The sequence below is a fragment of the Nicotiana tabacum genome, chromosome 8, assembly GCF_000715075.1.
Source record: "Nicotiana tabacum cultivar K326 chromosome 8, ASM71507v2, whole genome shotgun sequence".
NCBI lineage: Eukaryota > Viridiplantae > Streptophyta > Magnoliopsida > Solanales > Solanaceae > Nicotiana > Nicotiana tabacum.
In genome coordinates, this window is record NC_134087.1 from 133,269,165 (window position 1) to 133,293,625 (window position 24,461).

Here is a 24,461-nt window from a genome sequence, read left to right on the forward strand (position 1 = left end):
ATCATAAAGTAACATCTTTTCAACTTTCGTATTTTTTTTAGACCTATGAACAAATGATAAAATATTATGACACATGAGAATTAAAGAACATAGATATTTCTTCTATGAGTAGAGTCACTTATGGAATTTGTGCATTTGCACGTTTCGTTCATATCGTATGGATCATGCCAAAAGAAAGAAGGGATAGCCTTAACATTCCTTTGTTGAACTTCTTTAGTAACCACAACGACAACCCTTCCAACACATGTTAATCTACGAGAGACGACAATAACGCAACAACAATGAATTAGCGGCAAGCTTGTAGAAGGTCGTTGATGATGGAGTGTACTTTTGTTTCCCTTTTTTTAAACTTCCTTCCCTTTTGCATTACTACGAGCTAACTTTGATCCGCTTAAATAGAAAATATGTCTGCCCTTAATATCACGTTGTTCATCTTGCCATTGTACATTAATTTGCTGCTCCTTTAGCAAAAGATACTATAGTAGCTTAGCAATAAAGTCCTTGTTCAACTTTCCCCCAAAATGAATTAATACATCCCACTTTGTCAAAAGTTTCCATCCGTATTGTTGTTGTAGGTTTGCAAACTCGTAAGCCTTTCACTTTGTCAATTTAGTGAAGCCTTAATAGATTCTTTGAATCCAAAATAAGATAAGGTGCACATGGATAGTGCCACCTCCTCCTTAAGTATAAGATTAGTTGGCAATTTGGTGTCATATCTTCATAATCCCATGTGGATTGTTGTCCCCCCTAATAATTATCAAAATCTTGCTTAAATAATTATCCACGACCTTTAATTAATTTGGTTAATCTCCCACTAAATCAATAATCAATCAATTACCTACATAATAAAGAATTATCTCAAGTTACTCAAATACTACTCACTTTTAACACACTTTATACACCTTACTATCATGGCCATGTAGTACCTTGTATGGCGCAAGTCCATAAATATTGGGTATTTTAGCTCGGGAAGTATTTTATCCCAAAATGCCAAACTTTGACAAATATTCATTTTCTTAGACTTGCTCCCCCTTTCACCTTCATGAATTTACTAATTACTTGTGAAATAGCATAATCCTTATAATCTCCTAGTAATCTTTTCCTTGGACTGATGTCAATTACCTTGCGACAAATTTAACGTAAAATACTGTAGGGTGCAACATCGTCTTAACTTATTAATGCGAAGCGTAATATCACCGTAATATATTACTATAGAGGGTAACACCATCGTAACATATTACTGCGAGCATAACATCGTCGTTATATAATACTGCGGGACGTAATATTGGCGTAATAACAGGGCGTAACATCATTTCCCCCTTTGGAACATTCGTCCTCGAATGTTGACTGATGCTCTTGTGAATACATTAATACTCTTCTTGCCATTCAAGCAGTTGCTCTGTGAATAAATCCAAAGTCTAGGGTATTCCCCCCTTTAGTCTTTTTGCTCATATCATGACCTGTGGTCGAAATCTTCCTAATCTTGCAACTTCTGTTACCTCTTGTCATGCGGCATGTATGACCCTGGTTTTGTAGGTGCATTTATGCGATTCATCTTTCCTTTTTTTTTCCTTTTATCTTTTAGTCAATCTGTAGGCCTTACTTTGTATATACAAGGCTTAATAGGATGCCTCTCCGGGACTCTATAGGTATATTGAAATCCTTTGCTCGATATTTTGTAGAACTTGCGAATATGGCCATATCTTATTTCATAGTGTTTCAATGTGATTCACCTTATGGAGTATCCTAATTTCGTGCCGCGAACGAAATATTTTCTCCTTCTCTTCTTCTATTTTCTTTTTTTTTTTCTCAAATCACTATTCAAACGAAGGCCCAAACGTCATCCTTTATCTGTCACAATTATACCCTCATTTTATTACTAGGTCAGCATTTCATTCCTTCTAAATGCTATTAATCTTAGACTCCTTTGAGTTTATTAAGGCTATAGTGAGCTTTGTATAACATAGAGAAATGGTCTGCTCTTCTTGTTTTCATGGGCTTAATCCTAAAGACTTATCCATTCTCGTCACCCTTTTCACTTGTCTTTCATCATCCTTACTCATGTTTCCTTAAAACTTTATCGCTCTACCATACTTTAGCTTGCGACCTATACATATCCATTTATAAACTTTCCTTCAACTTGTTTGCACCATAGATTTTCTTATGTTATTCTGGAACGTCAAACGAGACATCACATCGTCTCCAACTTTTCTCTATTCTCTTAACTAGATCTCTCAGTACTTAGAACCATAGGCTGGAAGACATGCCGCCGACGATGCCGCTATCATTCCCGGTTATGGATCCTCATGTTTATAGCCCTCTATCCGAAGTAAGGACTATTCACGATCTTCTGCCTTTGAGTATCTCGTACATTGTGTACCTTTACCTTACTTACCTTAAAATCTCGCATCATATCTTCTATCTCTTTCCTGACCTCTTTTCCACCTAGGTGTAATTCACGTCCATAACTTGAAGCTCTATTATAATACTCGCACCTCTGGAGCATACACAATTCGGTGGGAGCTTCGTAGTGACTTTTTATGAGGCTGGTACTTCTTCTAACTGGCTTCCTTGTAGAGCCATTATAGATTATGGTTGTTGTGTTATTTCTCTTGAACATCTGATATTAAGAGTGATTCTATCATGTTCTCAAGCAAAACTTCTATAATTTTTCTGGGTCCAATAATCAGACTCCTAATTTACTTGGGTGATGTAATTCTTTAGTTTCCTCTTCCTTCCGATCAGCCTTTACGTAGGCTTAAGGTGTCTTCCGATCTGTGGCTCATGGTATCAGTTATTACCTTAGCTTTCCATGGGCGTTATGGAATATCCATGATACAATATTTTGTTTATGACCTGAGCTCAATTCTTTCTTTTAACTTATACCTGAGTCTTCTATGGCTGTATGATTGTCAACAAATATGCTGCCTGGATAATGCTCCAAAATCTTGAGTGTATCCATAACGTACTAACTCTGGATCATTGATCAAATAATTCTTTCATTCTATCTTAGCTTATCTTAGTGCCCACACTTGCCAGAGTTTTCATACAACTCATATGATCTCGAATACTACTTTTAATTCTTACTTCCCGTTCATTAGCCACGGTAGGTGCCACCTTTCTTTGGAATGCTTACAATGTTGTTGCGAGATTGTTGTTACACGACCATTTCCTCTTTAGGTCGTTGTGCTTAGGTTTAAGCCTTCTTTCCTATCTCCTCATTTAGTCTTTTGTTGTAGTACTTAGGGAGAACCCTTGACTCTCGTAAAGTTGTGAGCTTATTACGGACCTTTTTGATGTCCTTACTTGCCTATAATCATCCGTATTTGCTTACTTCCATGCCTTTGTGCTTGTATGGTTGCTTCTGAACTGATATTTTGACTGCCTTCCCAATTGCACTTTCTTTTATCCCTGTAACACTCATACGGTATCTTTAACTACCCCGACTCTTGTTTGAATATATCTCAAGTATTATAATGATATTCTTCGAGGCTGAACTCTCCATGTTGGGTTCTACTATGTTTATCTTACACGATCTGATGACTCGTCTGTAACCTCCTGTTTAGCCATAACTGGGATCTTCCTAACCAATTACTAACTACTTGTTGGCTCGTTCTCATATCAATATTCCTCGTAATCTTTCTTGGGTTATTTCCTTTGTCTTAACTTACATCTCGCATTGGCTCCTTATTTATTAGTAACAGCTCGGGTAGGAACCTTTACTTCCTCTCCTTGATGTCGTGCTTGCACAATATTCTTGAATCGTAGCGTATTTGTAAGATTTGGATAAGTGCCATCTCATTCCTCTTTCATTTATTGCATTCTTCCTTTACCATTCTATAGTCACTAGAACCACTTAATTCTGACTTAATGCCACATCACTCCATATTCCCCCCTTTAGGGGTGTACTAAGAGCTGAATCCACGAGGATCTACCTATAGATGTTTTACCTCTTCATATTTGGCGTTGTTTCTCCACATTAGTGATCCTTACTCGCCTTAACAAATCCCCTTACTCGCGAGGGTGACACTTAATGTAACTGGTATATACAGTCCCTTAAGTTTAACTTTGCTAACATTGCTTTCTTTAGGGAAGCGTCTTCCTGAATGATCATTCTATGAATTTCTCACGAACCTTCTTCTGTTGTCCTTCCTATTATTGGCGGAATGCGATCTGAAATTCTCATGATGCTGACTATTACCAAATTACTCAGTCCCTAGTTCATATTTAGTTTTTCTTATTCACCAGCCCATACTGATTTCTATTACTCTGGGGTCTAACTTTTCCTCTTGGCAATCGCGCTAGAGTTGCGAACTTATTTCTCGAAATGAGGACATGATTGCATGGCCTATACTCTTTTGTTGTCCTAAGGCCTGTCACCCCTCGTCTCTTCCTTCACTTGACTATGGATTTTGTAATATTGTCATCTTTTGATCTACCGGTGTCATCCATGTACCGCATCTTACTCATAATGCTTCATTAACTCTTTTCTTATTTCTCGCTAACATTTATGTCTATCACTTTATTATGAAAACTCGAACAACACATTCTTTTGCTTTTAGTTTTCCTTTACTCCATCCAGTGGCTCTTCAAGTTGCTTGACATTTTTGCTTTACTAGGGACGCGAGCAACACTAAGGTAATATGTATCACTTCAAGGCTTATAGTGCATGTCTTTGTAGTACACATATCTGGTTGCTCTATTTTAGAGTACACTATCTAGGTGTCTCATAAAGAAATCTATTAGCACATTTGCAATATCCTTCGAAAATGTCAACTGACGCAATCAATTCATCCATCATATCTTCTTATACTACTTTTGCTAACTCTCATAGGGCATATCTAGAAGGGTTTGACAAATTGTATATACTTCTGTTACTATTGAATATAACTCAAAAAGCTTATGTCCCTCTGCCTCAATTATAAGCGTTGTTAACCTTCATCAACTGGGTATCTCGTACCCTTTTTTCACCTTGCTCCTTTTACTTGCTGAAACTTGTACTTATCTTCTTAATCTCTCATTGTCCTTTACCATAAAGATGGATAGGCATTCTTGCCTTAAGGCTTCTTATCAGGAAGCTTACACCTTTCATTACACCAATGATCTGCTAAAAACCTCATTTACTTATCGTAGGCATCATACAAAAATCCGATTCCTCTGACTCGGCTCTTCCACAACTATCTCTCTTTCCAACCTTCTTTCCGGATGTAGGCATCGTCTTATTAAAATAAAATAGATTTTCGAAATTTGAATTCTTATAAGTGAGCTCTACCACACGATCTAGAGTAAGAAGAAAGAGTGACAATCCTAAATGGCTTGTAGCCTCCTGCTTATAAGTGTGGTGCACGACACACCCATAAACAAGACTCTACTAGACACGGCTTGTAGACTTCCTAGGACAGAACTGCTTTGATACAACTTTTGTCACAACCCAAACCGATGGGCCGGGACGGGTACCCGGTACCTTACTCAACTGAGTACCAACGTAACATATCTTTCTTAATACATCATCATATACATATGCATACGGGCCTAATAGGCCAACATGATCCTTTATAAACTCAAAAGATAGGCCGACAAGGCCGTACAATCTTTTATGTACACGACATATGTCTACAAGCCTCTAAGAATACATAAATGTCATAAGGGTCAGGACAGAGTCCCGCCATACCAAACAATACACGACTAAATCATACTAACCAAACGAGCAACTCCGAAGCAAATGGAGCGCACCAACATCCTTCGCTGAGCTGATAGCCTACTTGGAGGGCTCTCGACCTGTCTATCGGGACCTGCGGGCATGAAACGCAGCGTCCCCAGGCAAAAGGGATGTCAGTACGAATAATGTACTGAGTATGTAAGGCACATAAATAAATATATGAGAGATATGGAAGACATATAGAGTACATGACTCAACCTGTAAGTCTGAATAAACTTTGTAAATCATAAATTACTTTTAACGTCATGCATATGCGTATGAATGTCATGTCGTGCATAGGTACATATTTCATAATATCATCAGCCTCTGAGGGCATCCCATCATATCATATCGGCCACTGTGGGCAAAATCATCATCGTATACCAGCTGATCAGGTGGTGGTGCGTATATAACGCCATAACCTTTCCCATATCCCATATACATATATATACATACATATATACGCGTATATAACGCCGTTTGAATACATACATATATATGCGTATATAACGCCATTTGAATACATACCCATATATGCGTATATAACGCCGCACACATATGCGTGTATAATGTTGTTTGAATCATATTTTGGCCACTGTAAGCAACATCATCATCATATACCAGTTGATCAGGTGGTAGCGCGTATATAACGCCATAACCTTTTCTCATTCCATATACATATATTTACATATATACGCGTATATAACGCCATCTGGTCATGGGTCAATGCACATGAATGCAATGCATGAAAAGTACGTCAATAAAATCATTCGGAAGGTCATAAGACCACTTTGCCTCTTGAGCAATATCATAAAGTAACATCGTTTCAACTTTCGTATTTTTCTGAGACCCATGAACAAATGATAAAATATTATGACACATGAGAATTAAAGAACATAGATATTTCTATTACTTCTACGAGTAGAGTCACTTATGGAATTTGTGCATTTGCACGTTTCGTTCATATCGTATGGATCATGCCAAAAGAAAGAAGGGATAGCCTTAACATACCTTTGTTGGACTTCTTTAGTAACCACAACGACAACCCTTCCAACACATGTTAATCTACGAGAGATGACAATAACGCAACAACAATGAATTAGCGGCAAGCTTGTAGAAGGTCGTTGATGATGGAGTGTACTTTTGTTTCCCTTTTTTTAAACTTCCTTCCCTTTTGCATTACTACGAGCTAACTTTGATCCGCTTGAATAGAAAACGTGTTTGCCCTTAATATCACGTTGTTCATCTTGCCATTGTACATTAATTTGCTGCTCCTTTAGCAAAAGATACTATAGTAGCTTAGCAATAAAGTCCTTGTTCAACTTTCCCCCAAAATGAATTAATACATCCCACTTTGTCAAAAGTTTCCATCCGTATTGTTATTGTAGGTTTGCAAACTCGTAAGCCTTTCACTTTGTCAATTTAGTGAAGCCTTAATAGAATCTTTGAATTCAAAATAAGATAAGGTGCACATGGATAGTGCCACCTCCTCCTTAAGTATAAGATTAGTTGGCAATTTGGTGTCATATCTTCATAATCCCATGTGGATTGTTGTCCCCCCTAATAATTATCAAAATCTTGCTTAAATAATTATCCATGACCTTTAATTAATTTGGTTAATCTCCCACTAAATCAATAATTAATTAATTACCCACATAATCAAGAATTATCTCAAGTTACTCAATACTACTCACTTTTAACACACTTTATACACCTTACTATCATGGCCATGTAGTACCTTGTATGGCACAAGTCCATAAATATTGGGTATTTTAGCTCGGGCAGTATTTTATCCCAAAATGCCAAACTTTGACAAAAAATCATTTTCTTAGACTTGCTCCCCTTTCACCTTCATGAATTTACTAATTACTTGTGAAATAGCATAATCCTTATAATCTCCTAGTAATCTTTTCCTTGGACTGATGTCAATTACCTTGCGACAAATTTAACGTAAAATACTGTAGGGTGCAACATCGTCGTAACTTATTAATGCGAAGCGTAATATCACCGTAATATATTAATGTAGAGGGTAACACCATCGTAACATATTACTGCGAGCATAACATCGTCGTTATATAATACTGCGGGACGTAATATTGGCGTAATATTGCAGGGCGTAACATGCGGCTGGTCGCTGGCGAGGGATATCAGTGGAGCAACATAGGCACATGCGCGCTTTTCACTTGGCGCGGCCAAGACCACGGGGCCGTCTGTGGTGCTAGGCATTGGGAGGCTTACTAGGACGCCACGGGGCGCGCCCAAGGGGTCATGGGGCATGGTTGGAAAGCCGCCCATGACATTCTCCCCCACCTAAGTTGGCGACATCCTCGATGCCTTACTTGCAAGATAATCTTCAATTAGGCTCTTGTATGCTTTGAGGTTTGTTCCCCTCTCCCAATTATTCTCCTCTGCATCACACCCCTATCATTTCACCAAGAACTCTTGGTGATCTTTCCTTGAGGCATGAATCACTCTATCATCAATGTCACACCTCCTTTTTACCATCCGAGGGGTGTATATAAGGGAGTTTTTTCAATTAAAGTGATATTAACCGAACTGGGATTAATTAATTTATCAGAGTTGCCACTTGGAATAGTTTATTTGGTGTCCCAAGCCACCGGTTTATTTTAAAATCTCGAATCGAGGAAATTTCGACTTTATTTTAAGAGTCTGCGAACCAGAAATTCTAAGTAAGGAATTCTGTTAACCCGGAAGAAGGTGTTAGGCATTCCCGGGTTCCGTGGTTCAAGCACGGTCGCTTTAACTATTATCAATTGGCCTATTATTTGTTTTACTACATATTTTAAACCTATTGTGCATTTTTAATTTTATAACCGCTTTTAATTAATTTATGGAATTATTCTGGAACAAGTTACGATTGTCGTACACTTATTTGTTTGATACATATTGCGAATCATGTCAGGGAACCGTACCCACGATCTACAACACGTTTAATTTATTAAAGTTATTAGAAGTTTTGGCCGGGTCACATAAATGTACCCCCAGATTTGAAAATTAGGTATCACCACTACGTCATGGGAATCGTACCCGTAGCTATGATAATTTATTATAAACGCACCTAAAGCAAGCTAAAAATGTTTTAAAATGTGCTTTTCTATACTAAGTAAATATTAATGTGAGGGCCATGGCTATGGATTTTGTTTATGTATGGCACACCTCAATTATATTTTAACAAGGTTTATATTTCACTAAAGCAAGCTAAGGATGCTCCTATTTAAATCTAATTTGAAATTAGGTATCACAACTACGCCACGGGAACCGTACCCGTTGTTGTGATGATTTATTAATCGCGCCTAAAACAAGCTACGATGTTCATGATTTGTTCATTTTTTTCTAAGTTCAGGCCTTTTTGTGAAAGGTCATAGATTATGGATATGGAAGCATTTGGAGTGCAAGAATTTTAAGCTAGTTGGAGTAATCTAGCAATGAATTCTGTTACAAACAACAAGTCATTAACTTCAAAAAACTAGAGCATCTGGACCAAAATTTTGAAATATATTACTTCAACCAAAAATGGAGCAGTAGACATATGTTCTTTGCATATCTACAATAAGACTAAAGCACCATTCAAATGCCTAGTAGTACATGTTTTTTGGCATAAGTATCTTTCCAGCTTTACCGTGAGCATTGTCCCTCAATATTCTTCATCAATGGGCTTGTCCAGTTCAAAGAAAAATGGATTCGAGGACCTTTTTCCTACTTACTTCTATGTATGTAATTGAATATTTAAAGGCCATACGTCTTGTTCTGTCCAAAGACAATTCTTAAGATGGAAAGAACACAATCAAACTTATCAGCTTCTACTACTACTTTTGTTAATTGAACTCCTCCGTCAACGCCTTTTAGAAAATAGGTAGGTACAAGAGGAATTTGTAAGAAAATAACACTTCAGTGACATATGCTCAAATTGACAGAAACAAAGTCCAAACAGTGAAACACCTGCACCAAACTCGCGGCATTTTTCAAACAAAAATATAGCAATACAGAAAGGTCCATAAGGAAAAAAAACTTACTATAAAATTCAAACAGAATCAGCATTTAAACATGATTTTAAATAGGAGGCATGAATTCATTCGTCACTAAATATAACAAAATACAAAGGGGTTCTTTTGAATTTACCTCTTAAACAAATAAAGCAATAGGAACAGTCTTCGATACAGAGCGGCAACAAACAAATAACAAAGCAACAACGGATTTGAGCTTCAACATCTTTTTATGGATCCATGCAAGAGGAATTTGGACTTTGAAAATTCAGCAATCAATCAATTCTCCAAATCTGATTCGAAATTCTAATTTTTTTTCGTTTTCCCTTTTTCAGTCATTTTTCAGAGCTTTATTTTTTTGAATTTTCTCGGCTTTGTTTCAGCCTTTTATTTTCAAATCGTGAGTGGGTGAGCCTTCATCTTCGTGTGAGTGTGTATCAGTGATGAAGGTGAGAGATGGGAATCACCAATTTCGTTTTTTCTAGGAAAAAGAAGATGGGTTCGGATTATTTTTGGTGTTCAAGAGAGGAGAGTGAGATGAGAGAACTTTTGGGGTGATGAAGGATGGTGAGGTTGTTGTTCTCAGAGAATGGCCATGGAGGCTGCGCCATTTCTTCTGTGTATTTTCAGAAGGGAAGGTCTCGTTCTTCTCCAGGTCTAGATTAGCTTCTAGGTTTTAATTAAAGGGGTAAGGGTTTGGGATCAGGCGGGTCGGGGCTGGTTTTTGGGCTGGGTAGGAAAATTTAGGCCTGATTTGGGTACAAGAACTATCTTAATATCCAATTAAATCTTTTCTTCAATTTTATTTTTCTTATTTCCTTTTTCTTTTTTTTCTCTTTTTTTTTAATTAAGAAAAGACCTAAATCAAATTCCTAAATTAGTCTAAATTGTAAAAGTAAGCTAATTATCTAATTATAATATTTATAACAATTACTTGATCCTAAATTAAAAGGGAAAAAACATTAATCTAAAAATTAAACGGTAAAAATGTAAAAATAAGCCATTTTTATGATTTTTATTTTTAACAAAGCAATTAATCAACTAATTAATCCTAAAAATATAAAAACTAAAAATCTAAATGCAATGCATGGTATTTTTGACATTTTTTATGATTTTAATAAAAATTAAACGTGCACAGAAATGCAAGAAATTAATAAAAATCCTACAAAAAATCCTATAAAATGGCAAATAATTGGAAAATTTCTATTTTCTTTGATTTTATAGGAGTATTTCATATAGGGCAAAAATCACGTAGTCACAATCAAGGATAGCTTCAACACGCCTTTTCCCGATTGAATTGGGACCTCGAATACTGGGTATTGTGAGATGGCTCCGTGAAGGATCCTCTGTGTCTTCCTGAAAAGGTTTCAGGAGGCTGACATGGAAGACAGGATGAATTTTCCACCAAGCTGGGGTATCCACCCGGTATGAAACTTTCTCAATGCACCTTTCAATGGACAAGGGTCCAATGCATTTTTTCAACAGGCGAGGGTTATGGACCCCCGCAAATAAGTACCTCTTTGGGATTTTGACCATCACTTTGTCTCCTACTTGGTATTCAACAAAGCGACGATTTTGATCAGCATGTCTCTTCATCCGCTTTTGAGCTTTGACAAGATATCTCCACACTATCTCCAAATTTTGCTTCCACTCTTTTGAGAAGCTAGCAGCTCGAGGAGATTTAGACATGTTTGGTGCATTCACTGTGTGTGGGAGTAGCGGTTGTTGTCCGGCAAAAATTTCAAAAGCGCTTTTGTTTGTACTAGAGCTCCTTTGTGAATTGAAACACAGTTGAGCAGCATCTAGAGGCTTCACCCAATTCTTCTGCAATCCGGTTACAAAGTGGCAGAGATATTCCTCCAACATACCATTGAACCGCTCTGTCTGGCCATCAGATTGCTGATGAAAACTTGAGTTGTGATTCAACTTTGACTCAAGGCACTTAAAGAGTTGGGTCCAAAAGTTTCTAGTCAAGTGTGTTTCGCGATCACTAACAATGTCTTTGGGCAGGCCTCAATATTTGACGACATGAGATAAGAAGAGTAGAGTTGTATCTTCTGCTGATATATATTGTGGGGTGGCAATAAAGGTAGCATACTTGGAAAACCGATCTACCACAACCAAGATAGTTGTAAGATCTCCGACCTTGGGCAATCCGGTGATGAAATCCATGGAAACGCTTTCCCAAGGTCTCTTTGGGACAGCTGGTGGTTCCAAGAGTCCCACTTGTGTCAAGCGGTCCTACTTGTCCTTCTGGCATACTAGACAAGTCTTCACATACTGAGCGATGTCATCGGCCATTTGAGGCCAATAATATGCACGACGAAGTAATGCCATGGTGCATTCCTCACTGGGATGGTCGGCCCACAGAGTATCATGACATTTTGCTAGAAGAGTCCTTCGCAGATCTCCTCTTTTAGGAACATAAAGTCAGTTCCCTTTCACTTTCAGGAAACCATCTTCCATGTAGAACTGGCGAGTCTTGCCATGTCATACCAAATCAACCAAATACTGTGCAGCAGGACCCTTGATGAGTAGATCATGTATCTGGTCCTTGATGGAGGTGGCTACTTCGCTCCCCCTTAGGGTGGCGAGTAGGCACACCGATGCTAGATCAGCTCAACGACTGAGCGCATCAGCAACATGATTGGTCTTCCTACTTCGGTACTCCAGGTTGAAGTGGAATTCAGCTAGGAGTTCCTTCCACCTGGCCTGTCGACGATTTAGCTTCGGCTGGGTCATGAAATGGCTAACAGCTGTGTTGTCTGTCTTGACCACGAACGGGGTCCCCAGCAGATAGTGCCTCCAAAGGCGCAAGCAGTGGACGACAACCAATAATTCTTTCTCATGGGAGGCATAGTACCATTCTGCATCCTTCAGCTTACGGCTCTCATACGCTACAGGATGCCCTTCTAGTAGCAAGACTCCGCCGAGGGCATAGTCAGATGCATCCGTTTGTACCTAGAACGGTTTGGCCAAATCAGGGAGGGTCAAGATGGGGCTACTAAACATAGCCGTTTTTAATGCATTGAAGGACTCCGCTCGCCTGGGTCCCCAATCCCAGGGCATGACCTTCTTGAGGAGTTCTGTCAATGGCACTGCGATGAGGAAGTAGTTTTTTTCACAAATAGCCGGTAGAAATTGCATAGGCCAAGGAACGCCCTCAAGTCGTGGATATCCTTAGGCGGCAGCCAATCTGTGATTGCCTGAATCTTCTGTTGGTCCATTTTGATCCGCCCTTCTTCGATGACATGTTCGAGGAAGTCAATTTGCTTTTGAGCAAAGGAGCACTTGGATAGCTTCGCACATAGTTCATGCTCCCCCAATCGAGTTGGGACCTTCTGCAAGTGAACCAAATGTTTGGCTATAGACCACAATGGCATCCAAGTAGACCACCATGAATTCGTTAATGTACTCTCGGAAGACTTGGTTCATCAGGGTGCAAAATATAGCTAGGGCATTAGTCAAGCCGAACGGCATAACCAGGAAGTCGTACGACCCATATCTTGTCACACAGGTCGTCTTGTGTTCATCACCCTCTGCAATCCGAACTTGCCAATAACTTGTCTTCAGGTCTATCTTGGTGAACACCGTCGCACCACCCAATCTATCGAACAAGTTCGCCATTAGCGGAATAGGGTACTTGTTCTTCACTGTGATTTTATTTAGAGCCCAATAATCCACACAGAGTCGCAGGCTGCCATCATGTTTCTTTTAGAATAGAACAAGGGACCTGTATGGGGACTTGGAGGGCACAATGATCCCTGTATCTAGCATTTTCGTCAATTGTCTCCGAAGCTCAGTGAGTTTGGATTGTGACAGTTTGTAAGGCGCCCAGGCGGGTGGCTTCGCGCCCAACACTAACTCAATTTCATGGTCCATAGTGTGCCTAGGCGGGAGTCGCTTTGGCATGTCTTGTGGCATGACATCTTCAAACTCCAGTAGTAGCTCCTTCACGGGTTCAGGAATGGGACCTAAGGAGCGTTCTATATCTTCAATGTAGAGGGTTGCCAGGAACGTAGGTTCATGTCTTTTGACCCCCTTCTTCAACTGCAAGGCCGAGATGTTCTCAACGGCCATCTTCATGGGCATGCACGGGATAATGCAGGGCTTGGCCCCATTTGTTCCCATCATCAGTAGCATGTCTGCATATGGTACGGCCATGGTGTTGGTTTGCCTTAGGAATTCCAACCAAACTATCAACTCGAAGTCATCTATGATCACCACTCGTAGGTTGAATTTTCCTTTGTAAGGGCCAAGCTTCAGCAGTACCTCTTTGGCTATTCCACCCACTGGCTGAGGAGGTGAGTTAATAGCCTTGACACGACCTCTACCTTTTCCTACAACTAGACCAAGGTGCTCCACCTGAGTCAAGGCTAAGTAGTTGTGGGTAGCACCCGTGTCTATCATCGCCCGAATGGGTTTGCCATTCACCTTCATCTTGACGAACATTAAGGCCCTCTCTTGTTTAAGAGGAGTCCCCTCATCCGCCTTCTTTTTCCCTTTCTTGGTGATGGGACATGGGTCCTTCTTCTTACGGATACTAGCACTGGTCTCCGCTAATGCCTCAGAAATAGAGCCAACAATTACATTGAAGGCACCTACTGGTTCAGTATGGCCCGCATCATCTGAGTCATCATCAGTCCCATCATCACAAGCTTGATGGGCGTTCATCTGTGCATGTGGAAATTCATTCTTCCAATGTAGTCTGCCGCAATGATGGCATCCTGAAGGAGGCTTTCTCCCCCGGTTATTGTTGTTTGACGCAGAACTATTGATGCCTAAGGAGGGAGCCTTAGATTTAGTTGCACTTTGATCTCCCCCACTTCTGCTAGGGCCACCATTGCTAGGCTGGCCCCCTTTGGATCCTGCTCGGGTAGGCGGTTGAGGCCTATCCTTCCGAGCTTCCACTTGATAGTCCCCAAGGCATTCAGCTGCTTGGATCGCCTTGGGTAGGGTATCTACCCTTTGTCTTTGTAGCTCCATACGGGTATAAGGTTTCTACCCTTCCAAGAAGGTGAAGAGCTTGTCTTTGTCCCCCCATGTCACGTATGTTTAACATGAGCGCGGAGAATTCCCGCACGTAGTCCCGCACTGATTTGGTCTGGTGGAGCTCGCGTAGCTTTCTCCTTGCGTTGTATTTAACATTTTCGAGGAAGAACTGTAGGCGTATGGCTGCCTTCAGTTCCGCCCATGTCTCGAGAGCATGTTTACCGGCCCTGATGGCTTCGTACTTCACCCGCCACCAGAGTTTAGCATCACCCTGAAGATACATGGCAGCAGTTGCTACCTTCTTAGCTTCTTCTAGGCCCCCAACAGCATCGAAGCACTGTTCGATGTCAAAGATGAAATTTTTCACTTCCATGGCATTCCTAGCTCCACTGTATGGCTTTGGCTCAGGAGTTTTCAGTTTTTGTGTCGGGGTTCACAGCGCCCCCGATTTGGTTTCCACCTCCTCGAAGTAGGCCCAGTAAAGCAACATTGACAACATTGAGCTGGTTTGTCAAGTTGTCAATAGTTTGTTGCATGGCAGTCACCATGTCTGCCTCTTGTGCCCTATAGGCTAAATCCTCGACATGCTCATGTTGGAGTCCCTCGAATTTGCCAAAAATTTCGGTTGCCTCTGTGGCTGCCGTTTGCCGGTCTCCCTCGGAGTCACGACTGATGTTTTCTATGTCAACTTCGGCCTGGAGCACTCTGCGGTCTAAGTTGTCCAACCTTTGCACTAGGACTGGTTCTTAGTTCGGGTACCGTATCCACGATGGGCCGTAATACGTCAACTGTCTCTTCAAGGGCCGCAATGCGGTCCTCATGATTCACCATGGTCAGAAATGGTGGTAATGGCAATGCGTTCCCTCGTCCGATGTCGAGCCTAGGCTCTGATACCAACTTTTACGCGGCGCCTTCCTGAGATTCCTTGGAAGGGCGACTTAAGGCTAAGCAACTGATGTCAGTGCAGTTACTGTCCGCCAAGTGAGGTCCCCTCCGTACGCTAGACGAGATTGTCAGTGTTGTACGAGAAAATCAATGTCAAGAGCAATTGAGAGAACAGAAATGAGAATTGAGAATGAAAGAAAGCTTGATTGCATTAATGAAAGCTATTACAGAAAGGCAACGCGGTATCGAGGGGGAGAGACACCAGTAAAGAGAATTGTTTGCTTGCTAGAAAGTTTTGAATGCTTGATCCCCCTAATAATGCTTAAAAAAAATAAACCAAAGCTACAAGACTAGACTTGATTAAGCTAGAGAAACATAATGGAAGTAAATGAAATAAAACTACTTTATGTTTACAAAGAAAAGTACTTAGTTTTCTACAAGGCAGAAACAAGTCCGTTGTCAGCAGCATTGTCTTTGGCATCACGGTCTGCGCACGCGGCGCTATTGGCATCTGCCTGCGGCTGGGCGCTGGCAAGAGATATCAATGGGGCGACAGAGGCACATGCGCGCTTATCACTTGGCGCGGCCAAGACCACAGGGCCGTCCGTGACGCTAGGCATTAGGAGGCTTGCTAGGACGCCACGGGGCGCGCCCAAGGGGTCATGGGGTATGGCTGAAAAGCCGCTCATGACAGTTATCATGGTACTTCAACCCAATTGGCTAGTAATCCTCGATCCCGTCCGAACAGAAACCGCAGCCTTACATCACTGCAAACTACAACAAGCACCGAAAAAACTAAAGTTGTTTGGTTATTAACTTATTTTTATAACTTATACACAAGCTTCAATAGCTTAACGTTGCTCGATTTCTGCAGAATAACACTCTTAATTTACCCTTATTGTTATCTAATGCAATTATTTGGTGCATCTTCTTTTACAAAATCATATGAAAGTACCTCGTCAACCACCGGTTGCAAAGGATAGAAAACATAGTTAATTAAAGGGTGCCATGCGGTTAGTTAGAATTTGGGAAGAGAGACCAAACAGGAAGGAGAAGTGCATTCCTTATGTTTCTTCTTCCTTTCTCTTTTATTTCTGAAAGTATCGCAGCCCACATTTTAATTCCTGACATTCTTGGCACAATAAATTGCATTCCTTTTGCCAGTTCATTATTGAAGACAACTTCAAGGTAAGGGAGTTCTAGGGCGTAATTTACATCAGTATAAAGTATACAGCAAAACCTGCAAATCTGGATGCCAGGCAAAAGGTAAAAGTAAAACGATTCCCGTATAGAGCAACCATCCAACCATAGCACCAACATCCATTCAAATCAAATTGACTGATTGAGCTCACATGAATCGATGTGCTACTACCATTCCTCAGTCTATCAAGTGGTAAACTTCTTTCAAATAATCAGTTACCAGATCTCCTTAAGAATGCTAGTACGCCTAAACCTGCAACTAATGCAGCACCGGCTGCTACAGTGCTGTAGGCTGAAGCCCAAGCAGATTCTGTATGAGCATAATCCAAACTACTGGAGCTTGAACCCCTTCGATGGCCAGTTATTCCTGAATAGTCTAAATGCAATTTCAGCCCCTGTTCAGGTTGATTTCTGTCATCAGTCCTTACATCGTATTCAAGATAAGATGGAAACAACATCTAATAACTAATTCTAACTCAATCTTCTTTTCTGTTATTAGGCTATATGCTCATTCACATCAACTAAATCATGCATCAAAACCCAGGGCCAGAGGAAAGCCAATCATACCTTCCAACCTGCAGATCTTGCATGGTCAACAGCTGCTGTAAGATCACTATCTGATGCTAATACAACCTTGTCATGATCTTCATCTTCATACTGCAAGAGAGTAATTGCCTTGAATATAATAGTTAACTTGCTCAAACAAGGAAAACCAAGGGGAGGAGAAACATTCAAATGTACGAGGAACAATTAGAAAATTCCAACCAGAATCTGAGGAAGATTGTCCCGGTCAATGTCATCCCCCACTCTCTGAATGATTGCAGCTATAAGATCTGTCATGTTCCGAATATCTGAAATATAGAAATATTAGGGCCATCATGGGAGTCAAAATTATCATAACGATTGAATTATGAGGGAGAACAAAGCAGACATCATATCAATTTCCTAGAATTAGTTTCAGCAGACAATATATACAAACAAGTAATGGGAAAACAACAGTATGTCGCTCTAATAATACAATATGAATAAGCAACAGCATTGCTAAATATAAAATGCATGATGTGGAAATTCAAGAGTACCAACACAAAGAGCAAAAGCAAAACACAAGTGATATGAAAACAGTTGCAAGGACATAACTCCATAAATTTGATAGGAGTCAGGAGCCTTGGGGAAAGTATGACAGTTCAGAAGGCAAGTTTCAAGATGCCTGAAAAAGAGAAAATAGGGGTTTGCATTTTTAGCTCTGTTCACATGATATCAACGGTACTGCATGATTCAGTATCCTGATTCCTGATTGCATATATAAAATAATTTGTCCAATGCAACAAGAATTTCCAGTTAAAAGATAAACTTGGTCATAAATGACAACACTAACAAGTGCTTGCTTACTTTTATCAACTAAAAACATATTCTTTAAACATACCACAATTGAATCTGTGCATTCTTCCCTTTTTGTCTTCAATCTTGAATGAAAAACTATTTGGCTGGCTCGATGAAGGATAGGGAATAGATCTTCCTGTTTCTGCCCCTTCAGAAGCCAATTTCAAGGAACTGTCACTGGAATGTCGAATAAACAAAGTGAGGCATAATAAAAAAAAGGAAAAGAAAATATGAGTTCACAGATACGGAGATTAAGGCCTTAACCTCCGCGTCTCTTCATCATCATCCGGAGTCAATGCCATAGCTGAATCCCAAAATCTTTGCATCATAGAGTTTGCAGCTTCATTATTTATTCCAGCAGTATTTCCCACCTGGTTAGTGAGTAACAGTCCAGAAGTAAATCTCCACAAACTTTGAGAAAAAGGACTTGACATATTAAATATAGAAACTAAGATTAAATACTGTGCGACAAGAGTTTCAGCATTCCAAAAGATTGTTTGCTACTTTAACAATAATTACATCCTAGAATACCTTAATTTTGACATATTAATAGTTGAAGAGTGCCTCAAAAAGGTAATGCTCATGTTAAGTTTCTAGTCAATTACTGAAACAATAAACAACAACAACCACCCAGTGAAATCCCACTAGTGAGGTCTGGGGAAACAATAAACATTTAAAATAGCATATGTGAATATTGAGTAGCTTTCAACTCAAAGCAAATACGACAACTTAACCAATTAATATTTAACTGTCAGTATGATATACAAAGGACTCAGGAACATAAACATATCTGCCAGGAAGCACACTGTACAGAAAGCACAAACAGAAGCAGTAACGGCTAAAGGATTGGTTGAAATCATTGATCAGAACTAAAATAAAAGGTTGAATATTAATACTGGCAGTGGAGGTCAAAATCAAATGCAAGAATCTTTGGAACATCCTCGAGCAGATTGCTTTTGTGGATCGTGACCGAAGTTAATTTTAAAATGCAACAAAATATAAAATAAACCTCCTTCGGTATTCTGTTAAAACATTCAACAAAGTTGTAATTTTTTTAATATTTGGTAAATTGACAACATATTTTACTTTCCTTAAGAAGTCAGTCTTAGCAAAATGGTAACCAAGATTTCAACTTGATAGATCCAGACAAGAATTTATATGTTTCTGAATATACACAGACAAATGTAAAGCTCATCAATGTAGTTAGAACCCTTAGAAGGTTTTTACCTGAATGAGGTAATTACTTACAAGGCAGAATTCAGAAGGTGAATTGACCACCAAAATGGTAGCTCAAAAGATATCAGTTGCTTATGATGAGTTGAGAAGGGAGAAATTAACATGTTTGTGTGTGCTGCCTTACCGTGGCTACAGCTGCATGAGTGATATGAAGCACATCAAGAACAGCAACAACAATTCCCTCTGCCACAAAAAAGAATTACAAATTTAAGCAAATCTAGAAAAGAATATAACCAGTCTCAAAGTGTAACTGGAGGTGAATGATACCTTTATCAACTACAGGAAGGTGCAAAAATTTCCCATCATGCATTGTATGTAAAGCATCAACAATTGGCATATCTATTGAAGCACATTCTGGATTGGGCGTCATTACCTGGATGTTAGATGCAAAATAAGATGAAAGCTATCAGAGATCAGATAACTTACCTACCACATCTCAAGAAAGGAAGGAAAAAGATAATGAAAGAAAATATAATTTCTAATTATTTAAAGAACTATTATTTAAACCTTTTACTTTGATAATGAACAGAGAGCTATTCAAACAAAGATATCCCCTCAGTTATCAAGAGGAGAGATTACCTTCTCTACGAGAGTGGACTCAGGGGAAAGATCTTGTGCCATGACTCGCATCAATAAGTCCTTTGAACTGCACAGTCCATGAGGCATATCTTGTCATGAGATGATTAATATGCTATTACACCATAGCACAGAATCTATGAATGTAAACAAGTGGATGCAATGGAAAACTGCTCACGTTAAAATCCCTCGTGGTTTGTTGTCAACTGTTACAATTGCAGAGCTTGTTCGACATTCGAGCATTTTTTTTGCTGTGGCTAACACAGTATCACTTGGTTCAACTGTAACAATCCTAGAAACACCACAGATCCACAACAAATAGTGACTAACCTGCAGACTACTTAGAAGATTAAATTATTCTAAAAAGTGAAGATATTACCTACTTTGAATTTTCAGAAATGATGGTAGACAGTGAAGGCCTGAACATTTGCTCCCGAAGTGTTTCTATAAATGTATTAGAACTTGCTATAAACAAGAAAATATGAAAAGGTCAATAAATATACTTGCAAGCCCAGTCAAATAGCATCATCCAATAACAGGAACTGGGCAAACAGTCAGTACATAGACAGTCCTACACTATACTAGTGAAGATTAGTAGCAACACAAAATTCTAAACCAACCAGAACCAGATGTCCCCCAGTGTTTTTCAACTCCCTCAACAGCAGCTGCAATGGCCTTTCCTTTCTCAGCTGCCCTTTCGAGGCGAGCAATTGCATCATAAAGGCATTTTGCTATATCAAGCAAAGCAACGACCTCTCCATTTTCTACAACTGGCAAATGTCTAAATTTTCCTGTCGTCAGGACAAAAATAAGATGTTGAATAGGCTTTCAAAAGTGAACAACTTGAGTTATTTCAGATAAACCAACCTAGCACCATTTTCTGCAAAGCCTCCACAGCAAGTGTGTCAGAAAGCACAAAAACAGGATTTTTCGTCATAATCTTTGAAACAGGTGTTTCCTGTATATTAACTTCTTGAGCAATAACCCTTGTTGCTATATCCTTCAATATGCCCAAAGGAAGTAAAAGAAAAGGATGCATGAAGAGTTAGTTAAAGCCATCACCCTTAGTAGGTATAGGAAAAGCATCGGTGAAATAGGCAGCTCTACAGACTTCTATTTACTAAATGTTTTTTACAGCATTTTTGCATAATTCAAGTCAAACCTTATCCGTCAGGATACCACATAGTAATGCATTTGAATCAGTCAACAATAAAGCATCAACTCGGCGAGCAGCCATCTTGCGGCAAGCTTCATAAATACTTGTAGTATCAGGTACTGTTAGGGCTTTTGATAGCCGCAGTCTCTTCACTGTGCGCTCTCCAGTCAGTCCCCTGTTCCAAATGTGTGAGAGAACAAACTATCAAAACTCAAAATAATCACACAAAATGATGATTTCAACTCAGAGTGACCATTAATGATCCCAACTATGATCTAAACAAGTTTTTAAAATATTACTTATCCTTACTAGCAAAGGAATCTCTTAGCTACAATTTGTTACTTAAATCAAATTTCACAGCATGTGCCAAGAATATAATAAAAAAATCAAAGACTTTAAATTGCTAAGCAACCTCCAAAAGCTGCATCAGAAACCAAAAAAAAATTAAAAAAATCAACCAACCTAAAAGGGCAGAGCGAACTCAAACCAAAAATCTGAACAACAGAGCCTCAAGGAAGCCTGCACACTGCAGCCTACTGAACCACTCAAAAAGTATGATGGGAGCATTTGAGTATTGGACACTGGTGTATGGCCAACAACCATTACATGCTATTAAAAGAGCTGTACATAGGTGAATCAAGACAAATAACCAAGTAAAATGACCCCCGAAGTAGCATTTGTTAGTTGCAGATCATCTACAGACAACAGTGTTGTCAAAGGCGAAAAGCATTTAAAAGCTCCCCAGGTCTTTCGGGGGCTTTAAGCGCAAAGCGCAATTAAAGTGTGGGCTCTATTTTAAAAAGGCACAACGAAGAAAAAAATAAACATACATATGCACAACAACAACAACCCAGTAGAATCTTACTAGTGGGGTCTGGGAAGGGTAGAGTGTACGCAACATACCTTACCCTTACCCCTACCCCGGGGGTAGGGAGACTGTTTCCGGGAGACCCACGGCTCAACATACGAGACAATAATATCAGAAAAGAATAAAAGAATAAATCTGTAACAACCAAAGAAACTAGATAAATAATAATTAGCATCGAACGAGACAGCAAATAAGTGGAAGGCTAATAACCCAATACTATGCAAAACGAGAAAAATAGTGTGCACACAATATAATCCACTAGCAATCCTAGACACAACTCTACCAGACTAACCGGTACAAAGAGAAAAAACGCTCGACTACCCCCTAACCTACAATCCTAATGCCCGACCTCCAAACCTTCCTATCAAGAGCCATGTCCTCGGAAATTTGAAGCCGCATCATGTCCTACCTAATCACCTCGCCCCAATACTTCTTAGGCCGCCCTCTACCTCTTCTCGTACTTGCCAAAGCCAACCACTCACACCTCCTAACAAGTAAAATATCTTTTTGCCAAGCATATTTATTCTTTAGTACCGCTCTATTCAAGATAGAAACTATGGGCAATTAGGAGTGCACACCTTACTGCCTTGCACACACTGAAGCACAGCGTAAGTGAGGCGAATCACCTACCCTGAGCTTGTATGAGCTTCAGGGCTTAAGCGTGCCTCAAATGAGCCTTTGACAACAATGACAAACACTTGCAGTACACGCGATTAAGCACTTCCATGATGCAGTTTTGTAACTTTAAATTAGACTTCGGCAGCACAGTGAGAATGACAATCATTAAGCTGAGATCCCAATTACAAAACCTCTTTTCCACATTGCCAATATTCTAACTATAAAGTATAAACTCTTTTCTTTTCCTTCATCTTGCTATAAATAAGCAGCAAATAAATATTCAATATCCCCCAACCCGAGCTCATATCCATCTCCCGTGTTCAAGTTGGGGAACAAATAAGCAGTGAAAGCATCAAATAAAGCTTAAATTTCACATTGTAATCATTTCGAGTCAGTGGCAAGACAAAATCAAACAGTACTGATGTCAATGGCGGAGCCACTCATTGGCAAGGGGAGTCAATTGACACCCTTTTGTCCGGAAATTACACCGCATAGATAGGTTAAATATTTTATTTTTATGTATATACACTATGTGTTGACTCCCCTTAATTTCTCCATATACTTACTTATTTATATTTTGACTCCCCCTCCGTCACTGACTGATGTTGATGGCCACAAAAATTTTACACATACAAATTAAGCATCAGTTCAAATAAAAGAATGAAGCGTACATGTTACGAGATGAAGAAATGGACTTCCGGTGAGCGGAATCAGGTTGCGCTCCTCCATTTTCGGTGGCTGCTTTCTTCTTAACGAGAGACGAAGAGCTCGTCAACGACATGCTTCTCCTCGACGATGATCCTCCTCCTTGACTCGTCGGCATCTGAACTCAACAGCAATCAAAATTATCCACAAATAACTTTGAATTTAAGATTTCAAAATTGAACAACCAAAAATCGTGTAATCACGTAATGGATAGTTTTCAACGGTCAAATAATGACAAAGAAGGCTTTGCTGTTAAAAATTGGAGCCAAAACAAAATGAAATTAAATAAAAAAGTGGAGTCAACGGCGGAGAATAGGGTTTCCGAGAAGAATATTCCGGCGAGGAAAAGGAAGAGATGGAGGGAAACCCTACGAAATGGGAGAGGGAAAGAGAGGATTAGCGTTTGAGCTCTGAATTGAATTGAATAATTTGTTGAGGACGCGTGTGCTGAGTGGGCCTTGGCCAATAAGATTGTACCACGTTAACCAATGACAAGGATTCCTATTTCACTGGAGGCCATGAGGTTGGAATTGAGACACTGAATTCAATTTTGGATTTTACTGCTACTCCTTGGAGTCCTCAACTTTCTTTTTCCACTCACAATTTATCTAACACTATTACAAATAAATTTTCATTTTTGTCAGATTTTTTAATTATAAAAATTCTAATTCATATATGACGGAGGGCGGATCAAAGAGTGCGGGTCAAGCAGGAATGGCATACTTCTAAGCTTGTAGCTTTTGAGAAAATGGTGTACATATCATCTTAGGCGAATACAACATAGGATGGAAGAAAAGTGAAGAGTTTTATAAGACATGATACAAGTTCACATGGTACGTGCGCTTTTGGAGCTCGATGTGACATAACCTAAAAGACAAATTCGTGCGGGCCTAGACCCAACGTGTATAATACGCATCATAGACTTGGGTCGTGACATCATAGGTTCAATGTAATTTCTAAGTAATATCAATATTTTATGTTAGTTGAAAAATATATATTTAATTGTTAAATTAAAAGGTCGAATTGGAAGAATTTGATCCTCGTACTCTAAACCTCTTTATTCTTTTCAAAATAGAGAAAATAGCAATTGTCGATAAAATTTTGATTATTTGACAGTGTTAATCATGTAAAGAAGGAACTTTA

General features: G+C 39.4%; 1 protein-coding gene and 1 long non-coding RNA gene across 2 annotated transcripts; both read right to left on the reverse strand.

The window, feature by feature from the left end:
• Nucleotides 1–9,208: 9,208 nt before the first annotated feature.
• On the reverse strand, nt 9,209–10,395 carry LOC107832450 (uncharacterized). Its single transcript, XR_001658575.2, has 2 exons — nt 9,839–10,395; nt 9,209–9,658 (listed from the first exon to the last, which is right to left on the reverse strand). It is a non-coding gene; the product is annotated as an uncharacterized LOC107832450 (long non-coding RNA).
• Nucleotides 10,396–16,603: 6,208 nt separating this feature from the next.
• On the reverse strand, nt 16,604–23,901 carry LOC107832451 (CBS domain-containing protein CBSCBSPB1). The gene is made up of 14 exons (XM_016660296.2): nt 23,285–23,901; nt 21,134–21,302; nt 20,839–20,971; nt 20,592–20,762; nt 20,355–20,436; nt 20,150–20,263; nt 19,975–20,041; nt 19,663–19,768; nt 19,520–19,578; nt 18,424–18,530; nt 18,203–18,336; nt 17,545–17,630; nt 17,347–17,436; nt 16,604–17,174 (listed from the first exon to the last, which is right to left on the reverse strand). The coding sequence occupies exons 1-14, from the start codon at nt 23,434–23,436 to the stop codon at nt 16,992–16,994; spliced, it is 1,653 nt and encodes a 550-aa protein (XP_016515782.1). The 5' UTR covers nt 23,437–23,901; the 3' UTR covers nt 16,604–16,991.
• Nucleotides 23,902–24,461: the final 560 nt, after the last annotated feature.

Excerpts from the sequence above, each read along its gene's own strand:
- LOC107832451 (XM_016660296.2), bottom strand. The coding sequence starts at position 23,436 with ATGCCGACGAGTCAAGGAGGAGGATCATCGTCGAGGAGAAGCATGTCG. Across the intron at positions 20,437-20,591 it reads CTGGGGGACATCTGGTTCTG|CAAGTTCTAATACATTTATA; the intron begins GTTGGTTTAGAA and ends TCTTGTTTATAG. Across the intron at positions 17,437-17,544 it reads ACAATCTTCCTCAGATTCTG|TATGAAGATGAAGATCATGA; the intron begins GTTGGAATTTTC and ends ACTCTCTTGCAG.